At 40.7% G+C, this 16,794-nt stretch overlaps 2 protein-coding genes across 2 annotated transcripts in view; both read right to left on the bottom strand.

The window, feature by feature from the left end:
• The window catches only part of ttc16 (tetratricopeptide repeat domain 16), an 82,456-nt gene extending 75,115 nt beyond the window's left edge, over positions 1-7,341 (bottom strand). The window contains exon 1 of the mRNA XM_078171177.1: positions 7,219-7,341. The gene's annotated coding sequence lies outside the window, so the exon portion shown is untranslated. The remainder of the gene's footprint in view (positions 1-7,218) is intronic.
• Positions 3,893-15,310, bottom strand: LOC117252854 (tetratricopeptide repeat protein 16-like). The gene is made up of 13 exons (XM_033620076.2): positions 15,081-15,310; positions 14,391-14,575; positions 13,229-13,319; positions 12,864-13,001; positions 12,325-12,425; positions 12,031-12,160; positions 11,188-11,402; positions 10,593-10,891; positions 9,754-9,898; positions 9,468-9,633; positions 7,828-7,961; positions 7,219-7,366; positions 3,893-5,003 (listed from the first exon to the last, which is right to left on the bottom strand). The coding sequence occupies exons 1-13, from the start codon at positions 15,111-15,113 to the stop codon at positions 4,827-4,829; spliced, it is 1,962 nt and encodes a 653-aa protein (XP_033475967.1). The 5' UTR covers positions 15,114-15,310; the 3' UTR covers positions 3,893-4,826.
• Positions 15,311-16,794: the final 1,484 nt, after the last annotated feature.

The following is a 16,794-nucleotide window of genomic DNA, read 5'->3' as shown; positions in this document are numbered from 1 at the left end:
GCTGTTGTTAATGCTGCGAGGCCAGCTGACTCTCAGAGAGCAAAACAGAGCTGCAGCCACAACACATCTTCACTGCTCTTACTCACTACGTGTACATGCACAGTGAAGTCGAGCTATAACTGTAGCTTAACTGCACTATTGTCCTTGTCCCAGTATACAAGCACGAGAGGGGAATCCATTTATTGAGCCAAGTATGTGCGACTCCTCTACGATAGGTGGAGATATGCCCCCTTTCAGCTTGTTAGTATTGGACCTTTTTCCTGTTGACCTATTACGTCACAGACCAAACAATGGACAAACAAGTTAGCTACGGTTAGCTAGCAGCTAACTGGTACCATGGTGGACAACTTTACAGCTCTGTACATTTGGTCCGTCCAAACAGTCACGGCTCTGGATGTAGATTTCTCCATGTTGTTGCCGGCTTCTTCTTCTCTTACACATTTAATGCTATTGGACTTCTGGGTCAAAGCCCGGGGCGGAAACTGTGGAGCATGCTCAGAGCGCCTCGGCCAGCTTGGGGTGTGTTTGGGTGTGTTAGTCTGACTTTGAAAAATTCCATTTAGTACAATTAGACTAACATGTTTACATGATTTTAAAAGTCCGGTTTTGGTTGGACTGACACAATAAATCAATTTTCTCTGATGTAAACGATCTGATTGGTGACTGTGACCAGTGAGACGATCAGAGTCATTACTAAATCTGCAAAACAAAATGTAAACTGATGTTCTTTTCCATTCAGTACTGTTATGATAATACAGGGAGTTAGTTCATCAAGATTTACAGTAGGTGGCGCTAATTTCTCCTATCAGGTGCCACTACAGAAGAGGACACATCAAGATGATGTAATTAAAGGTATACTATCCATAGCTGTTGGCCGCTGTTTGCAAACACGCTCGTCAGCAAAAGTGACTGTAAAAGCCAGACACAGATCCGCTCTCATTTGGTGTTTTGCCTCACTAGACTTGTGTTTTCTTGGATGGCCATTAGCTTTCACAAAGTGGTTGCTAGACTTCCTGGGGGCCTCTCACAAAACAACATTAAAAATACATCAATTTAAAATCACACAGTATCAATGAGACGTTATCATTCAATGTCAGTCCAAAATTAAAGCAAAAAAATGAGTAAAAAATAAAATTGTCACAAACTGCCATAACAAAGTTTACATGTGATTAATCAATTTTAGTTTTAGTGACTTCTTGAAGGAATATTTAATATTAATCTGTTAATGCTGGTAGGGAGCACACTCCCAGTAGAGACGCCTCTATAAACAACACTTCTCATCATAGAATTTGTACGTGGACTTGGTGCCACCAGAAGACCAGTGCTCACTCGACGTGTCACATACTGATGACAAAAACCCCTATACTAGTCAAGAAACTGAGGTGTATTCTTTAAAATGACAGTATGCATGAATAACAAAAGACTAGGTTTTAGTTTAGCCTCCACAGTCAGCTGTGTCTCTTGGGCACCTGCTGCTCACAGTCTGTCACCAGGGCTCTCATTTATAAACATTGTGTACGCACAAAATGAGGCCTGAGAAAGGCGTTCGCCACTTCCCACACAAAAGTTGTGATGTATAAAAACGGACTTGCGAGGAACTTTGACCCATGCTTAAGAACATTTTGGAGACGGGAAATTGGCGACACAGATGGTGAGGTGGAGCCTGATTGCAGAAAACACCATTTTTGTCTTTTGTTTCTTACATACATTTCTAGTATGGATGCTACGCTTTGTTTTCCAAATGAGACCCATGGTCGCTACCTTTTATAAAGCCCCAACCTAATGTGAGCGTTGTGGGGGTGGAGGAAAATAAGAAAATCTAGACAGAGGGCAGAGTCTCTGCAGAGAAATACACTGCCACACACTGTTGTTGTTTAAGAAAATACTGCATAGTATATCTTTATGAGAGCACCAGTCAAACCTTGAACAAAGGAAAACAATGGATGTATAATAACAGAGAGCACACCAGACAATGGAAAAAAAGTTTTGCACAACTAATATTCAGCTCTGTGCTCTTGGAGGAGTTCTGGTAACAGTGTGCTGAAAAAGCAAGTAAGCGAACCTTGAATTCAGATTATTTTGTCAAATCACACAGAGACACATTGTGCAGTGCTTTTTGGACAGCTTAAACTAAACAAAAATCTAAAGTCAGATGATTCCCACAAAGCACGGCTCACTCTCCCACAATGCTCAGCAAACTCATTGCTTATTTACTGAGAAAGCCACAGCAGGGTGTCTGCAGGTACCTGAAACTTACATGTAACGCTTTAAAGACCTTTTCAAGATCATTTCTAACTAAATTTAAGGCTTATTACTTCATAATTCATCTTTTTTTATTCAAGCATTACAGATAAGAATAAAGGCAAGTAGTTTGTATGTAGTCCCGTGCAGATGAAGGCTTTATGTGGTAATATGGTATTGGCGCCACCCAGTTGCCAATTAGAGTTAAATTTCTCCAGTCACCTTGAGGCGTCCTGTTCTACATATCTACCAAGTTTAGTAAAAATCCATATGGCGGTTAGGCCTAGATAAGAAATGAGCTCTCTAGCGCCCCCATTTTGTTTGATGGGCTCAATAATGGAGGGGTCCCCTCAGATTATGTGTGGTCATATGCCTACAAAGTTGCGTGGTGATGGGTGAAACCCTTGAGATGTTTTACACCTTTATGTGATGAGCCACGCCCTCCGCAATATTCATTGCCTTATAGAAGCTCAGTTTTAGTAAGTTTTCCAACTTTTGCCAAGAGGGAACTTTAGATATTGGTCCCTAGATTATGTTCACCCAGTTTCATGCAGATCGCTCAAACTTCCTAGGAAGAGATCCATTTGAAGTGTTTTTCAAACAATTCAAAATGGCGGAAAATCTATATAAGCGGAAGTTATGGGTTCTTGAGGCAAATGTGTTCCTCATGAGGAGAGGCATCTCTGTGCAAAGTTTCATGTCTCTACGACATACGGGGCATGAGATATGCCCATTCAAAGTTTGACATTTCAATAGGTTGCTATAGCGCCCCCCTTTGGCCAATTGATGTAATATTGCTTCATTCTCATCCTCCCATGACCCTCTACCACTGTGCCAAATTTCACATGGATTGACCAAGTCAGTGAGGAGAAAAATGTGGAACACACACACACACACACACACACACACACAGTTTTTGTCATCATATAGTAAGATAAGATATGTATGCGTACTACATCAAAATGCATCTTCAAGGCCTACACTCTAAATGAAGTGCTTGACATGTAACTGTGTCTGACCCCCACCTTCCACATACACACTATGCAGCACTCCACACAACTACGTCTGTCACTTTGCATCTGCACAGCTGAGCGCAACATTGTGAAGGCCTCTGTGGAGGACAAAAGGTGAGTGCCAGTATCCTCATTTGTACGATTTACAGTGTCTCTCGCCCGTCTCTATGCTGGCTGACTTTAAGCCCGGCCTTTTAGCGTGGCCTTTTGAAACAGGCCTAAACCACTTTGGCTTTAAATGTGGTCACACAACACATCGTACAAGCTAGTTCGAGCTGGCTCAGATCTTCAGACGCTGCGTGGTTAGGCTGGGTAAGACAACTTCATTGTCTGAAAATGTACTATCCTTTTTGACTGACACAGATTTAGTTTGTGGTGAATCTACAGAGGGTCAAGTTCCCTCATAACACAACCTGAGGGACATCACAACCCTCAGGTCAGACACTGCTTGGCTTCAGAGAACATAAACTATCACTAATTTAATGTTATTCATGCTCATGAACATGTATGCACTTTCTTACTACTCAAGAAAAGAGACATAAAGACATAAAACATATAACAGAGAGCACATAAGAGAAGAAATGTAAGAGATGAAGATGTTGTTGCACAGCCAGTACTCAAACATTTAGATCTCGTCATATATAAAATGAGATGTCACTGATTACACAGAGTAGTAGAGCATCCTGAGAAACACCATCATGCTAAACTTGTGCCTGTGCTGCCACCTATTGGACTACAGTCCATAATAACATGCTAAGTAAAGGATAATACCAGAGAAGTGTTGCCACTGTTGATTTACTCTCCACAGCCTGCCTTATTATTCTCTTTTACTGTCTGATGAAATTTAGGATCATGCAGATGTAACGTGGTTATTTTTAAAGTTAGTTCACATGAAAAGAGTGTGTTTCTTTTGCTGAACGATTTTTCTCTTCAGTTTGAGTGGTTGTATTTTTGTAGAGACAAAGAGTTCAAAAAGTTCGATCAGAAAGACTTTCTTTATGCTGTAACCATTCACAGTTCTCTCTCTATCCCACTCCCACTACTTGCTCCAATCAGCTGACAATGGATGGTCCCGCTCTCAGTTAGCCAATCAAACTTTGCCACCATCTCCTTCAGCTATTCATGTTGCTGCTGCCAAACTTTAAATCTGTTCTCCTCTCTGCTCTGGTCAGCTGTCATTCCAGGTGGAATTGTCGGGCCTTCCCCCACCCCATTCACCTCCAGTCACCTCATCCAAAGCCAAAGATGAACTCATCAACAGCCCACTCCTCTTCACATCCATATCTTCCTCTTCTCCTTCTTAATCTCATCTCATCACCACCACCAGCGCCTAGACTCCATAGGGGAGTTCCTTAATCTTCTGCGTTTTTACCACCCTCCTGGAATATATGACATCATGATGGGGTCTAATCACCAAAGACTTTTCACATTTCACATACTTATGTGCACATGTAAATAAATATTCTCTTCTCTCAGAACGAGTCTCTTCTAATTCAAATAAAACTCAGCATTCTGATGCTGCAGAGAACAACATATTTAACTGTTCACTTCCCACCGCGAGTAACTCCACAATCACTTCTGAGATGTGGAGCCCAAATCTCTTGTTGTAGTGCGACCTCTTAAAGGCAGACTGGTGGTGTTCCCCTGTGTGGATGGTGGTGGTGTTGGGTGGTGTGTGGCTTGGCGTGGTTCAGTGTGGTGCTTTGGAGCCGGACGGTCATGGTGAAATGATCGAACCACTTCCTCAACCTGCCACAGTCAACACAGAAGAACAGCTGTGGTTCAGCATGATGACAACACTGCCGGACGTTTCACACCTCCTCAGTATCAGCTCTGTAGCTGCTGCTGTGGGAAATAACATGAAATATGACCCTATTGTGTTTGTGTTTCTGTAGTCAGTTTGCTTTTAGAATATATTTGTCCAAAAAAAAAAAAAAGAGTTGAAGACAACGCAATGCAAATACGATATACTCAGGATGCAAATGGTGTCACCATCACATTTCATGATTAACTATTGCTCTTTGTGAGTCTGAGGCTACATCTAAAACAAATACGTTTTTGTTTTGAACATGGAATTAATTATTTATTATTATTGCTTCATTTGTGCCTCCACACTTCTCCAGTATTTTAGAACCACTTAAAGAGAGACTTTTGAAAATGATGTTGACTGCATCTTAGTTTGAAAACTTTTGGAAATGATGAAGTAGCCACCAACGTTCGCTGCCCAATAGGTTCTATCAGTCATGGCGTGTCAAGTCAAAACATTCAGCTAAGTCTACGTACTGTACCTTCTGTGATATTATCCTCCTGTGTGGGTACTCCTTTCCCATCGCCATGACTTCCTCCTGCGATGGATACTGCTTCCAGTGCCGCTCTGTTATGTCACCGTATTTGCTTTGCAACGACTCCCAATCTGTCTCCTGCCGCCTTGACCACCTTATACTCGTGTGTTACTTTGACTAATAGTTCCACCTCGTCGTCGACACAAGCAAAGAAAAATCTCCAGTCTTATTTTTCATCATCTCCGCAGTATTTTCTGTAAATAAGCAACAAACCGCAAAGTACACAATCTGTTTCCTGTTAACATAGGCACATGCATGCCCAGTGTACATGAATGGTCATGGATATGTGATTCCAGCCTGTTAGTGTGGACGGAGATTTTATCTGAAACCATGCTAAAATGTGTGTACAGAGAGTGTTTTCATTTTGAAATAAAAAGACCTTACTGTGGATGCAGCCTGACAGGGCTCTCACATGATCGTCTCTGCGTCACAGTCTTGTATGACATTAGTTTGATGAAATGTGTCACAATAAACACCAGAGGAAATTATGTCATGTTGCAAACTTGGTGAAATGGGCCCTCGTGTTGTATGAAACCATGTTGCAGCTATTTAAAGGTTTACAAACAAAGGTATCAAATATGCTGTAGCTTGTGTTTATCATATTACTCATGTATAGAAAGGATGGGATGGAGGACATTTTGACTAGCTGCAATAGGAAAGGAACAGGTGTAAATAATGACATGAGTGATGGCTGAATTGTATTTAGCTGCTTTGATGTCAGGTTCCTGGTGTTGTTAATGCTGACTCAGTCAGTGCGTTTACATGACATTAGAGAAAATCGATTTATTGTGTCAGTTCAACTAAAAACAGACTTTTAAAATTGATGTAAACATGGGAGTCCAACTGAAATCGTACCAAATTGAATTTCTCAAAGTCAGACTAACACACCCAGATAGGTGAATTCCTCCTGCATGTATACAGTCAATCAGACCCAAACTGGCCGAGGCGCTCTGAGCATGCTCCACAGTTTCCGCCCCGGGCTTTGACCCAAAAGTCCAACAGCATTAAATGTGTAAGAGAAGAAGAAGCCGGTAACAACATGGAGAAATCTACATCCAGAGCCGTGACTTTTTGGACGGACCAAATGTACAGAGCTGTAAAGTTGTCCACCATGGTACCAGTTAGCAGCTAGCTAACCGTAGCTAACTTGTTTGTCCATTGTTTGGTCTGTGACGTAATAGGTCAACAGGAAAAAGGTCCAATACTAACAAGCTGAAAGGGGGCATATCTCCACCTATCGTAGAGGAGTCGCACATACTTGGCTCAATAAATGGATTCCCCTCCCGTGCTTGTATACTGGGACAAGGACAGTAGGCCAGTTAAATGTCCTAGTTGTGATATAGCCTTAGCTTCACTTAACTGTGCATGTCAACATATATATACTGACTGTCAGTCACTGGGACACTGTCAAGGCATCTACTGTGAGAAAGGTCCATTGCTTTGTATGGTTTCACTCTGATGTTGAAAGAACTGTCAGTGATTTCTGTTTCTGAATATTTTCTGTCCAGTTATACAAGTGTCTTGGTCAGTTGTTCTAAACGATATTAGTTTTGTATTTAAATGATTAGACCTTTGTAACTGGCTTTTGTTTGTGTATTCATTTAAAATGTTCCTCTCAGCACCTGCAGAAGGCTCTTCACATTTATCTGCATCTCCTGTTGGTCGACACACAGCTTCAGCTTCAGCTCCTGTCCTGCGCCAGGTGGAGCTTCTGATTGGCTCACTGTGTTCCCATTGGTCAGAGTCATCTTCTGAAGCCTCTCACTCAGTCTAAGAACACATAAAAACACAGGACACACTTTTCCACATGTACAAGCTCTACATGTGGTCCTTATTTGCAAAAACAAGGAGCAGTTGTATCTGTACGCTTTGACAATGAGCTGTGGATAAAAACATCTCAGTCATTCGTGACTATTTTACACAGTGTGAGTATCATTTATTGGTTCTACTTTTTTTGCCACATATCCAGTGTGGGGAGGTTGTTAGAGAAAAATCTCTCATTTGGTGTACTGCTGCTCGACTGGAGGCACTCACAGTAAATGAGAGAGTAACACCATGTAGAGGTGAATTAGTGAGGATGTAGCTGGTCAGTTTGCACCAGCAGCAATCTCATCTACTCTGAGTACACTATGAAGACTGTTAGTTCTTTATAACATATTAAGCACCAACGCATTTGTCCTTACATCCGTCAGGTGTGTCCAAGCCTCGCAGAGAATTTTTGTGTTGCTGACCTTTGTTGGTCGGAGGAGGAGCTGTAGGCCTGGATGGTTTCCATCAGCTGAACTCTGACTGCTTGTCCTGCTGGACTGGACAAAACATCAGACACACTGCTGCCAGGGAACAGATTCATGAGCATAGGAGGCACCTACAAAAACAAACACAGACACACACAATTTACTACTTTTTGCCACAACATGCTATGGAAATATTAATAACAACTTTACTGTTTTCTGAGAGGATCATTAGTGGAATAATGTCTAGACCTGACTGATCAATATGCAGAATCAGAATCAGAATTATTGGTCAAGCACATGTACACGTACAGTACAAGGTCAACCATTCCCAGAGGTCTAATGAAACGCTGTTAAAAATCTGGGTCGTGACTAAAAACACAGAGAAGTTGTGACAGGACATTTTAATTCCATCCAATTCGAAGCATGTTTAAAACAATGCTTGAATGTAAACGTCCAGATTGAAGACGGATTGACACAGATATTGATCCACATATGCTGCTGTTTCTCAGAGACTGTTTTTGTTACATCTTCCCTTTACATCCTCCTATTTTCAGGACTTAAAGTGGCCTTTGTATTTTCCTATTTTGATCAACTGGAACAGCCGTTAACGGAGCACATCGTAGTCATTTGTGCAGTGTTGATAGTCTCTGCCTCCAGTTGCCTGCCCTGCTTTTTGACTGCGCACCATTGTATGACATCATATGCAAAGGCATATTCTGGACTTTCGATAATCTTCAAACTTGTTTATTTCATTTGTCATTTTCAGCTGTGACTGTGACGTTTAAAGGTATCTACTGTAGTTAAGCAAAGTGGTCCGACCAATCTGACATTTCTGCTTTGCTTATTTTATGCACTGTGCTGCTTCACTAGCGTCTTTGACAAACCAAATCTGAGCTAAACAATGTACTGCTGTGGACAGGCCCGCAGCAAAACACATTATAGCCACCTAAAACAAATATTTCATTTTAAGTGTATGCTATATTTAGATTATTTTTACCGCTTTACCTTACACACTGACTGTTGGAGGCAGCGGTAGACCAGCAACTCCTGTGTTCTGCCAAGTAAAATTACTGTTTTGTTTTTTGTTTTTTTTGACTTGGAGATAATGGCTTCAGTTCCCTGTCGGAAAACGCTGTGTGACAGCAGTGAAAATATTCTGTTTCATTTTATGTACATGACATGTTGGCTTTCTACTGAGAAGTTATTGTAGGCAAACATTGTGATTCTGTCTATGTTGCATTTGTGCAGAGTGCAAAGAGTACTGAAACATGACGATAAATTACATCTTAATTGCATCACTGTAAAGTAAAGAAGTTTGTCTGTAATTAAGCCCTAAAATCTGCGTTATACTCAGACACTGCTTCTCATCAACTGAATGCATTTTATGAGAGAGGAGCACACACAGCTTTTACTTAAAATCCACAATATAGAGAAAAAACTACACAGTAATACTGTTAAATCTATCACAGCAGCATCTTCATATTGGTGCGTTGTATTCACTGACAGACCTAAAATGACATTGAAAAGGTAAAATTGAGTTAATCTCATTAAATCAAGAGTTTATTCAACGTTTTTTTAGACCAAAATCCTCTCGAAAAAAGTGTCAGTTGATCTAAACGGTAAGATGACGCTCTGACCTCCTCGTTGGTGGGATCCAGGATCAGTGTGCAGATGAAGTCCCGTCCGGCTTCCTCCGAGTTGAGGAGTTTCTGGAAGGCCTTGGATCTGTTCTCATAGTACTGACTGGCTGTGGGGTTGTACTGGATGGCCAGAGAAAACATGTCAGCTGCCTCCTGGAGACGCCTGCAGACACACACACACACACACACTCACAAATAAAGCCTCTAAAAAGGAATTGATAACCCTTCTCTCCAGAGTGTGTTAGTGTGGTTGTTAATTTGGGTGCGTTAATGAGGGTCTGACCCGTCCTGGAAGCTGATACAGCCCATCGTGTTGTGGAGGACAGCGAGGCGAAGCCGGACAGCAGGGTCATCGGGCTGCATCATCTCCTCAGCCTGCTGGTAGTCGGCCAGAGAAAAACACCACTCACCCTGCTTGAAGAAGCAATCTGACACACACATAAAGATATTAAATGGATCCTTCCAACCAATGTAGTTCAACATTTAGTTAACACAATCTGTAATTTCACAGGTCAGGTGTGCAAGCAGGCTAAAAGGTGACTTCTTTACCTTGTTTTGTCCAACCAACAGTTCAAAACACCAAATGTGTGAAACAGGCTTTTCACAGCAGACGTTTCGACCTGTCACAGCAGGAACACACAGGTGCTACTGATGATATTAACGATGGCTCTGCTCTGTTTAAGTGTTGCAGTGAGGCAGCGCGCACAGTGCCAGAGACCAACGCAGGTAACTGGAATGTAGCCATCATTCACTTTATTATTTTATTATTTATTTACACCTGTCAACAAGTCAACACGAATGAGAAGCGAGAACCGATTAATCAGTTACAAAAATCTTCTGTCAGTTAACTAGCTGATAAAGTTACCAGTCAATTCTGCACTCCTGTGTTTAGGAGTACCAAAATTAACACTGCTTGGGTTCAGTTGGCAAGCAAATAAAAATTACATTACTGAGTCCTTAGTAACATAAGTCACTGTAAGAAGATCAGCAGATGATGATCAGATTCACAGAGTTGTGTATATACACAAAATGATTGTGTTTGGGTTCAAAGCAAAGAAACAGATGCTCTCTCTCACACACACACACACACACACACACACACACACACACTCACTCACTCACCTCCTCGGTTCAGGTACAGGCCCGGCTGGCCCTTCTCCTCCTCGATGGCCTTGTTGAGAAGCAGAGTGGCCTCAGCGTAGAGCCCTCTGCTGAAGCACTGAACAGCAAAATCATTGTAGGTGAGAACCAGCTGAAAGTTCACCTCCTTTTCCAGAGAGTCACGCTCATCCTTCTCATCTCTGGCCTCCGCCTGACCTCTGACCTCCTCCCTCTCCCCCTCCTCCTCACTCAGCTCCACAGCCTGGACCAGATCCTCAATGGCTGCTGTGAAGTCTTTCAGGCGTCGGTACAGAATCCCTCTGATGGAGAGAGTAGACTTAATTTGAACTTAAATAAATGTAATTAACACTAAACATGAACATATAGCTGGCATGTTTTTCTCATTTTTATACTTGATAATGATTATCTATACATTAGTATGTTCTCTCCACATCTGTTTGCCTTGGTTTCCCCCCACAATCCAAAAACATGCGGGTTGTTGTATCATTAATATGTCAAGTTGTACATTTTGTTGACTTTACAGCACCTGTGTAACCTGAGAGATTATTTATTCTATTTCTCTCTTGTCTGAGTCTTTCATATTAGCTGGACTCACCTGAACAGGTAGAGGCGTGCGTCCCGGGGGCAGTTCTCCAGAGCGATGTTGATCATGCAGAGGGCCTCAGGCAGCTGGCCGGTCAAAGCTCGGTCCACAGCCTTTTGTCTGGCCCGTTCACTGGCCTCCTGCAGCTGCAGCAGCAGGACTCGGGCCTCCGGACACGTTGGGTTCAACACTAACGCCGACCTGACATCTTGATAACACTGTGATGTCTGGACAGGAGAGAAAATCACTGGGAGTTTGACCACAAACATTTGATGTGTGTTTATAGTAGGTGCAATATATCTAAGATAACATATGTAACTTTATACAATATGAGCGCTCTTTTCTGTCTCTCTACGTCTTAATATTCATATTCACTGATTAATTATTAGCATGTATTAAATATATATCCTTACTCACTGCTCCAACTTCTTTGAAAAATCTTTTGATTTGAATTTTCCTTCTGTTTATTCAGCTTATAAATGTCTTTATAAGACCTTTGTTTTTTTAGCTGCAACTGTAAAAACCATGTGAACTGTGTAAATGTGTTCGATATTGACATACGTTTTCTTTTTCTGCAGTTTCTTTGTCAGAAGAAGAAACAAAAGATTTAAAGTTCTGATACAAAGCTCTTCGTTACTTCTGTTGTCTGTGGCCTTGCAGGGCTGTGGACTGACAGGTTTAACATCATTTAACTCTCCTATTGAAACCGAAACATCTGTAGTTTTCAATGTGGACCCTATTATCCCATTTTCCCCTTGACTCTCTACAGCATCAGCTCACTGCCTGAGATGTACAGTGTATATGAGGCTGCTGGTTTTAGGTATGTGAAGTGTCAGAGGTGTCTGCAGCTGTAACCTGGTTGAGTAGTTTGTGCAGTCGGGCTCTGATGATGTACAGATCTGAGGTGGGAGCCTCTGACTGCATCCAGTCATTCACCAGCTTCAGACATTCAGTGTGGTGACCTGCAGCTGTCAGACAGTCCAGGCTGGGACACAAGGTACCAAATACATTCATGAACAATGTGTGTATATTACATCACTTACATCTACAGACAGTGTGAAAAGCAGGATATTATTGCAAGATTATTGTTAGTAAATCTAAGCACAAAGGCACAATTTTAAACTAAATCTTCGTACGTAGGTTGCTGACCTTCTGACCTTGTAGGCCCTGCAGTCGGGCTTCACCTCAGCAGCTTTGTTGAAGGCATCAAGAGCCTCTACAAAAAGACCTCGGTCAAACAAACACTGGCCCTGAGGACAACAGGAAACAGAGAGATCAACATTAAATGATTTAATGTTTAGTGTAGAGTTTTATTATGGGTGCATAAAGGTTACCAACTGTAGCTTTAACCCAAAACTTTTTATTTCTATTAGAATAAAGTCACTTATTTACTTGGACTAAAGAATGTGATTTATCAACTGACAAGTTCAAATCACATCATCGTCAGGTCTGTCTGTTTCAATGTGATATAAGTAAGAAGGTTACTGATGAAAACATTACGTATCATGTCTATTGTCTTAACATCACAGAATATGTTTCCATATCTGTGGTCATAGTTCAGCAGTGTTTCAACTTTCATCTTCAACTGTTGTGTGTTTACTCTGAGTCGTGGTGGATAAACACACACTTAAATGTACATGTAACAGTAGAAATAAACCCCAGGTGGAACAGAGGAGTGTTGTGGAGACCTGGAGGTTGTAGATGAAGGCCAAGCGGGTGCTGAAGGCCCCGGGCTCCAGGAGCGAGGCTCGTTTGTAACAGGCTGCTGCTGACTGGAAGTCACACAGCTGCAGGTAGGCTTCTCCTTGGCTCACACACAGCTGAGTCTAAAACACAGCAGAGGTTATCAGGGTAAAAAAATACAGACAGTGAGTCTGAAACACTGAAAACACCAGTTGGGTAGTACATATGTGTCACAAGTAATCTGATTTTTGCTAAAATAAAGCATTACTCTAAACATTATCATCAGAATCAGATTATTAAACATGAATCAGAAACCCAAACAAAAAATATAGTATATAACAGAGTAATAATTATTATAATAGTGCAGCACCTGTTCTGGCTGCAGTGTGATGGCTTTGGAGAAGCAAACCACAGCCTTCTCAAACTGGGACTTTCCCATTGCCTCGACTCCATTTCTGTGACTGCAAAGCAAACAATCAAAGGCATTGTTCAACCCTGAAAAAGCATCGACACAATTTTATGTTCCAACTGTTGCACATATTTTCAGTAAAGATCCCCCACATTTGGTTTGCCAATGAGACATTTTCCAATGCTAATACTATAAGTTGTGGTGTCCCTCAAGGGAGTGTGAGAGGGCCACTTCTTTTTCCTATTATACATTAATGATATGAAGGCATGCTGTTCAACTGACCTATTTCTCTATGTGGACGATTTAGCGGCTCTGGTGTCTCATAAAGATTTAGCAGTTGTTGAAAAGTGTCTGAGTGAAGAGCTTCAAAATGTTGGGACTTGGCTGTCTGATAATAAGCTGTCTCTTCATTTAGGAAAAATAGAGGCCATCTTTTTTGGCTCCAGAATAAAACTAGGAAACACCCCAGAGGTGAAGATTAAGGTAAGACACAGTGAACTATTTGATGAACATTAGATAAACATCTATCAGGGGAGGCCATGGCGATGAAAGCCGGAGCATTAGTTCAATATCATTTAGATTATGTGGCCAGACTGCCCACAAGTTAATCAGAGTTGTGTTAAAATTACCTTCACATACCTATCTTGAATCAGCACGTTCTACAACTTAATTCCCTTCCTGACAATAAAAAATTTGTTTAATATGAGGTTCCCAACTACTGTCCAACTACTGTAATCGCCTCAGACACAATCATAACTATTCAACAAGATGCAGCTCAACAGAATTTAGTCTTTTTAGATTTAAAAGTTCAATGGGCAAAAACACCTTTTTATATACGGCTGGGATTTAATGGAATAAACTTCCAGTATCTCTGAACTGACTCAAGTGGAGAGAAGAAATGGTTAGCAAAGTCTTTCAAAAAAGGGACCTTGCAAAAATTAACAGTGTTGCCCTTTCATGTCTCTTTTTTTGGTATGTAATTATATGGATACTGTATTCAATATTTCTAACTCCATTTCATTAACTCCTGAATCAGAATACTGCAGTGTAAATTCACAACACAAACTGAAAGTGATGCTAAAGTAGCTTTCATTCACTCCTTTATTTAACTCATGTCTCTCACTGTTCTGCAGCCTTGCTCTGGATGATGAGGCTCCCCTGCAGCTCTGGTCTTTGAGGGCGTTTCTCTCCTGGTGCCAGAAGGATTTTTCTGGAGCCAAAAAGCTGCTTGAAAGTGCTTTTTCTCCTGGCCTCATCCAGCTCCTCTTCTGACACTGCAGTGGGAAATAAACTCTGCTCCTCTGCCTGCTGATGGACAAATTTGATTAATATTCAATACCAAAACATTTCAGTCTTCTGGAAGGATGCCGACCTACAAAACAAGGAGGATTAGTTTTCAGCACTAGTTCCAGCCTGGGAATGACGCTTATTTAGCTAAATGAAAATAATAATAATAATAATAATAATAATAATAATAATAAATTAATCATAACAATTGCAGGTGCTCTTCGAGAGCATCTTACCTTAAGAAAGAAACAAGAAAAATTAAAATTAAACTTTAGAGTCCAACAAATTGGTCTCAATTCTATGGTATAAAAATAATATTAAATATTAACGTTATCACAACTTATTAACCATGTTCCCTACTCTGGTTGTGTTATATAAGATACGCTAACATTATTGAAAACACAGCTAGCCAGCTAACGTCAAACAGTTGAGTATCAAACGCTGCTGTAAGCTAACGTTAGTTGTAACTTGTGGCTAATGTTAGCTCGCTACTTTCCTATTGTTTTAACAAACATTTGTTGTTTACCGTCTCGTTGTGTCTCTGTTCCGGAGTGTCCATCGTGTCGCCCAAAGCTCTGACATGAGCTGTTATATTAGCAACATTACTTTTACACTCTTCGCTGGTACTTTATGGTTGCTGCGTGATGTTAAATCTATGTGTAACCATGGAAACCAACTTCAACGCTGTCGCGCGCTCGAGAAGAGGCTTTTATTTTCTAAACAAATGGTTTCTACTACCACTTCCGTTTAACACTTCCGGTTCTGTTTCAAACCAGCTAAGAATTTTTATTTTTATTTTTTTTATTGATCAGTTTATCCTACATTTATATGTATTTAGAAAAAACACGATAAATTCAAACAGACAACGAGATTGAAGAATTAAAATGTAAAAAAAAAAAAAAAAGTGCATAAAAAAATATAAAAACTAATTATTTTCATGCATTTCAGGGCTTTCAAAAAGAAAGACACTAATTATGAAACACCCCAACCCTTGGTTTCACCTTTATATATTTGGATTTGTACCGGCTAGGAAACTGAAGGTAGCAATAACACATTGTAAATGAAAGAGAAAATACCCAATGCATTCAAAATGTTTGTGAACACACAAAATTACCATCAGAAAAATGTTATTCAAAACATTTAGACAGCGTTTCTGTCGCAGCTAGTTGAGGTGAGGCTTTTTCATTTTTTTTAAACCTGGTTGACATACTGGTGGTTTCACAAAGCTTCATATCTAATAAGCTCATTTTCAGTTTTTGCATATACAAATCCTAATCAGCAAAGTGACTACAGCTGTCAACTAAATGTTGTGGACTTAAAAAGTACAATATTTGCCTATAAAGTGTAGTGAATGTGCAGCCCAGGATCCCATCCTGCCGGCTGTTACTACCACGGTTGACGTTGAGGGGCTGTGTAAAAGGTGTTACTGATTTATTCAGCTAATTTTAATTTAGTTATGGCACAATTACTTAGACATTACAGGGGTGTAAACATAGACAGTGCAGGCAGTGCGATTGCACTGGGGCCCATGGGGTGGGTGGCCTGTAGAGAGAGTTGTTGGAGGGTCTGCTCTTTCTTGAGCAGAGAATGGGTCGTATGAGCGATTCAACTTGCCACCTTAGATATACGCCTGTTCAAGGGAGAACTCACATTCAACTACAATTGCTGTCACAAGCTATATAAGTCCTCGAGAAGGCCAACCCATCTACATCAGTGTCTGTTTTGTTTTCTTTTGTGAAGAAGCAAAGTAGCAAAATATAACAAAATTATATGTTCATTTTACAGAAATTATGAAAACTATAAAAAAACTCAATTTAATGAATAACTTCTAATTTTATTTGTTGTTTTTGTCATATACAGAATTGCAGTGATGATTGCTAGGTAATATGTATGTTGATGCTGTCCAATGTCAAGTCTGTATTTGATCATGTGACGATACTATAAAATATACGGTAGCTGGTACGATGTAAAATCTGGCACTAGGGCCTGTTATAATAGCGTGCACTGGTGCCCATCCTGACTACCATACACCACTGAGACATTACATACAAAAAAACTGAAAACAAAACCAGACTTCTCATGCCAGGCTTTTCAAAGTGTCCCCTCCCATTGGAGCCGTGGGTGATGGTATCAGAAAACTATCAGAGGGGTATGACTTTAACGCAAAATCATACTTTACAAATGGGTGTAAAAAGTGCCTTTAAAGACCGAAACATTCCATCATAAATATGTTACACATT

The sequence above is a fragment of the Epinephelus lanceolatus genome, chromosome 9 (genome assembly GCF_041903045.1).
Source record: "Epinephelus lanceolatus isolate andai-2023 chromosome 9, ASM4190304v1, whole genome shotgun sequence".
Lineage (NCBI taxonomy): Eukaryota > Metazoa > Chordata > Actinopteri > Perciformes > Serranidae > Epinephelus > Epinephelus lanceolatus.
This window is presented reverse-complemented; position numbering and strand designations above follow the sequence as displayed.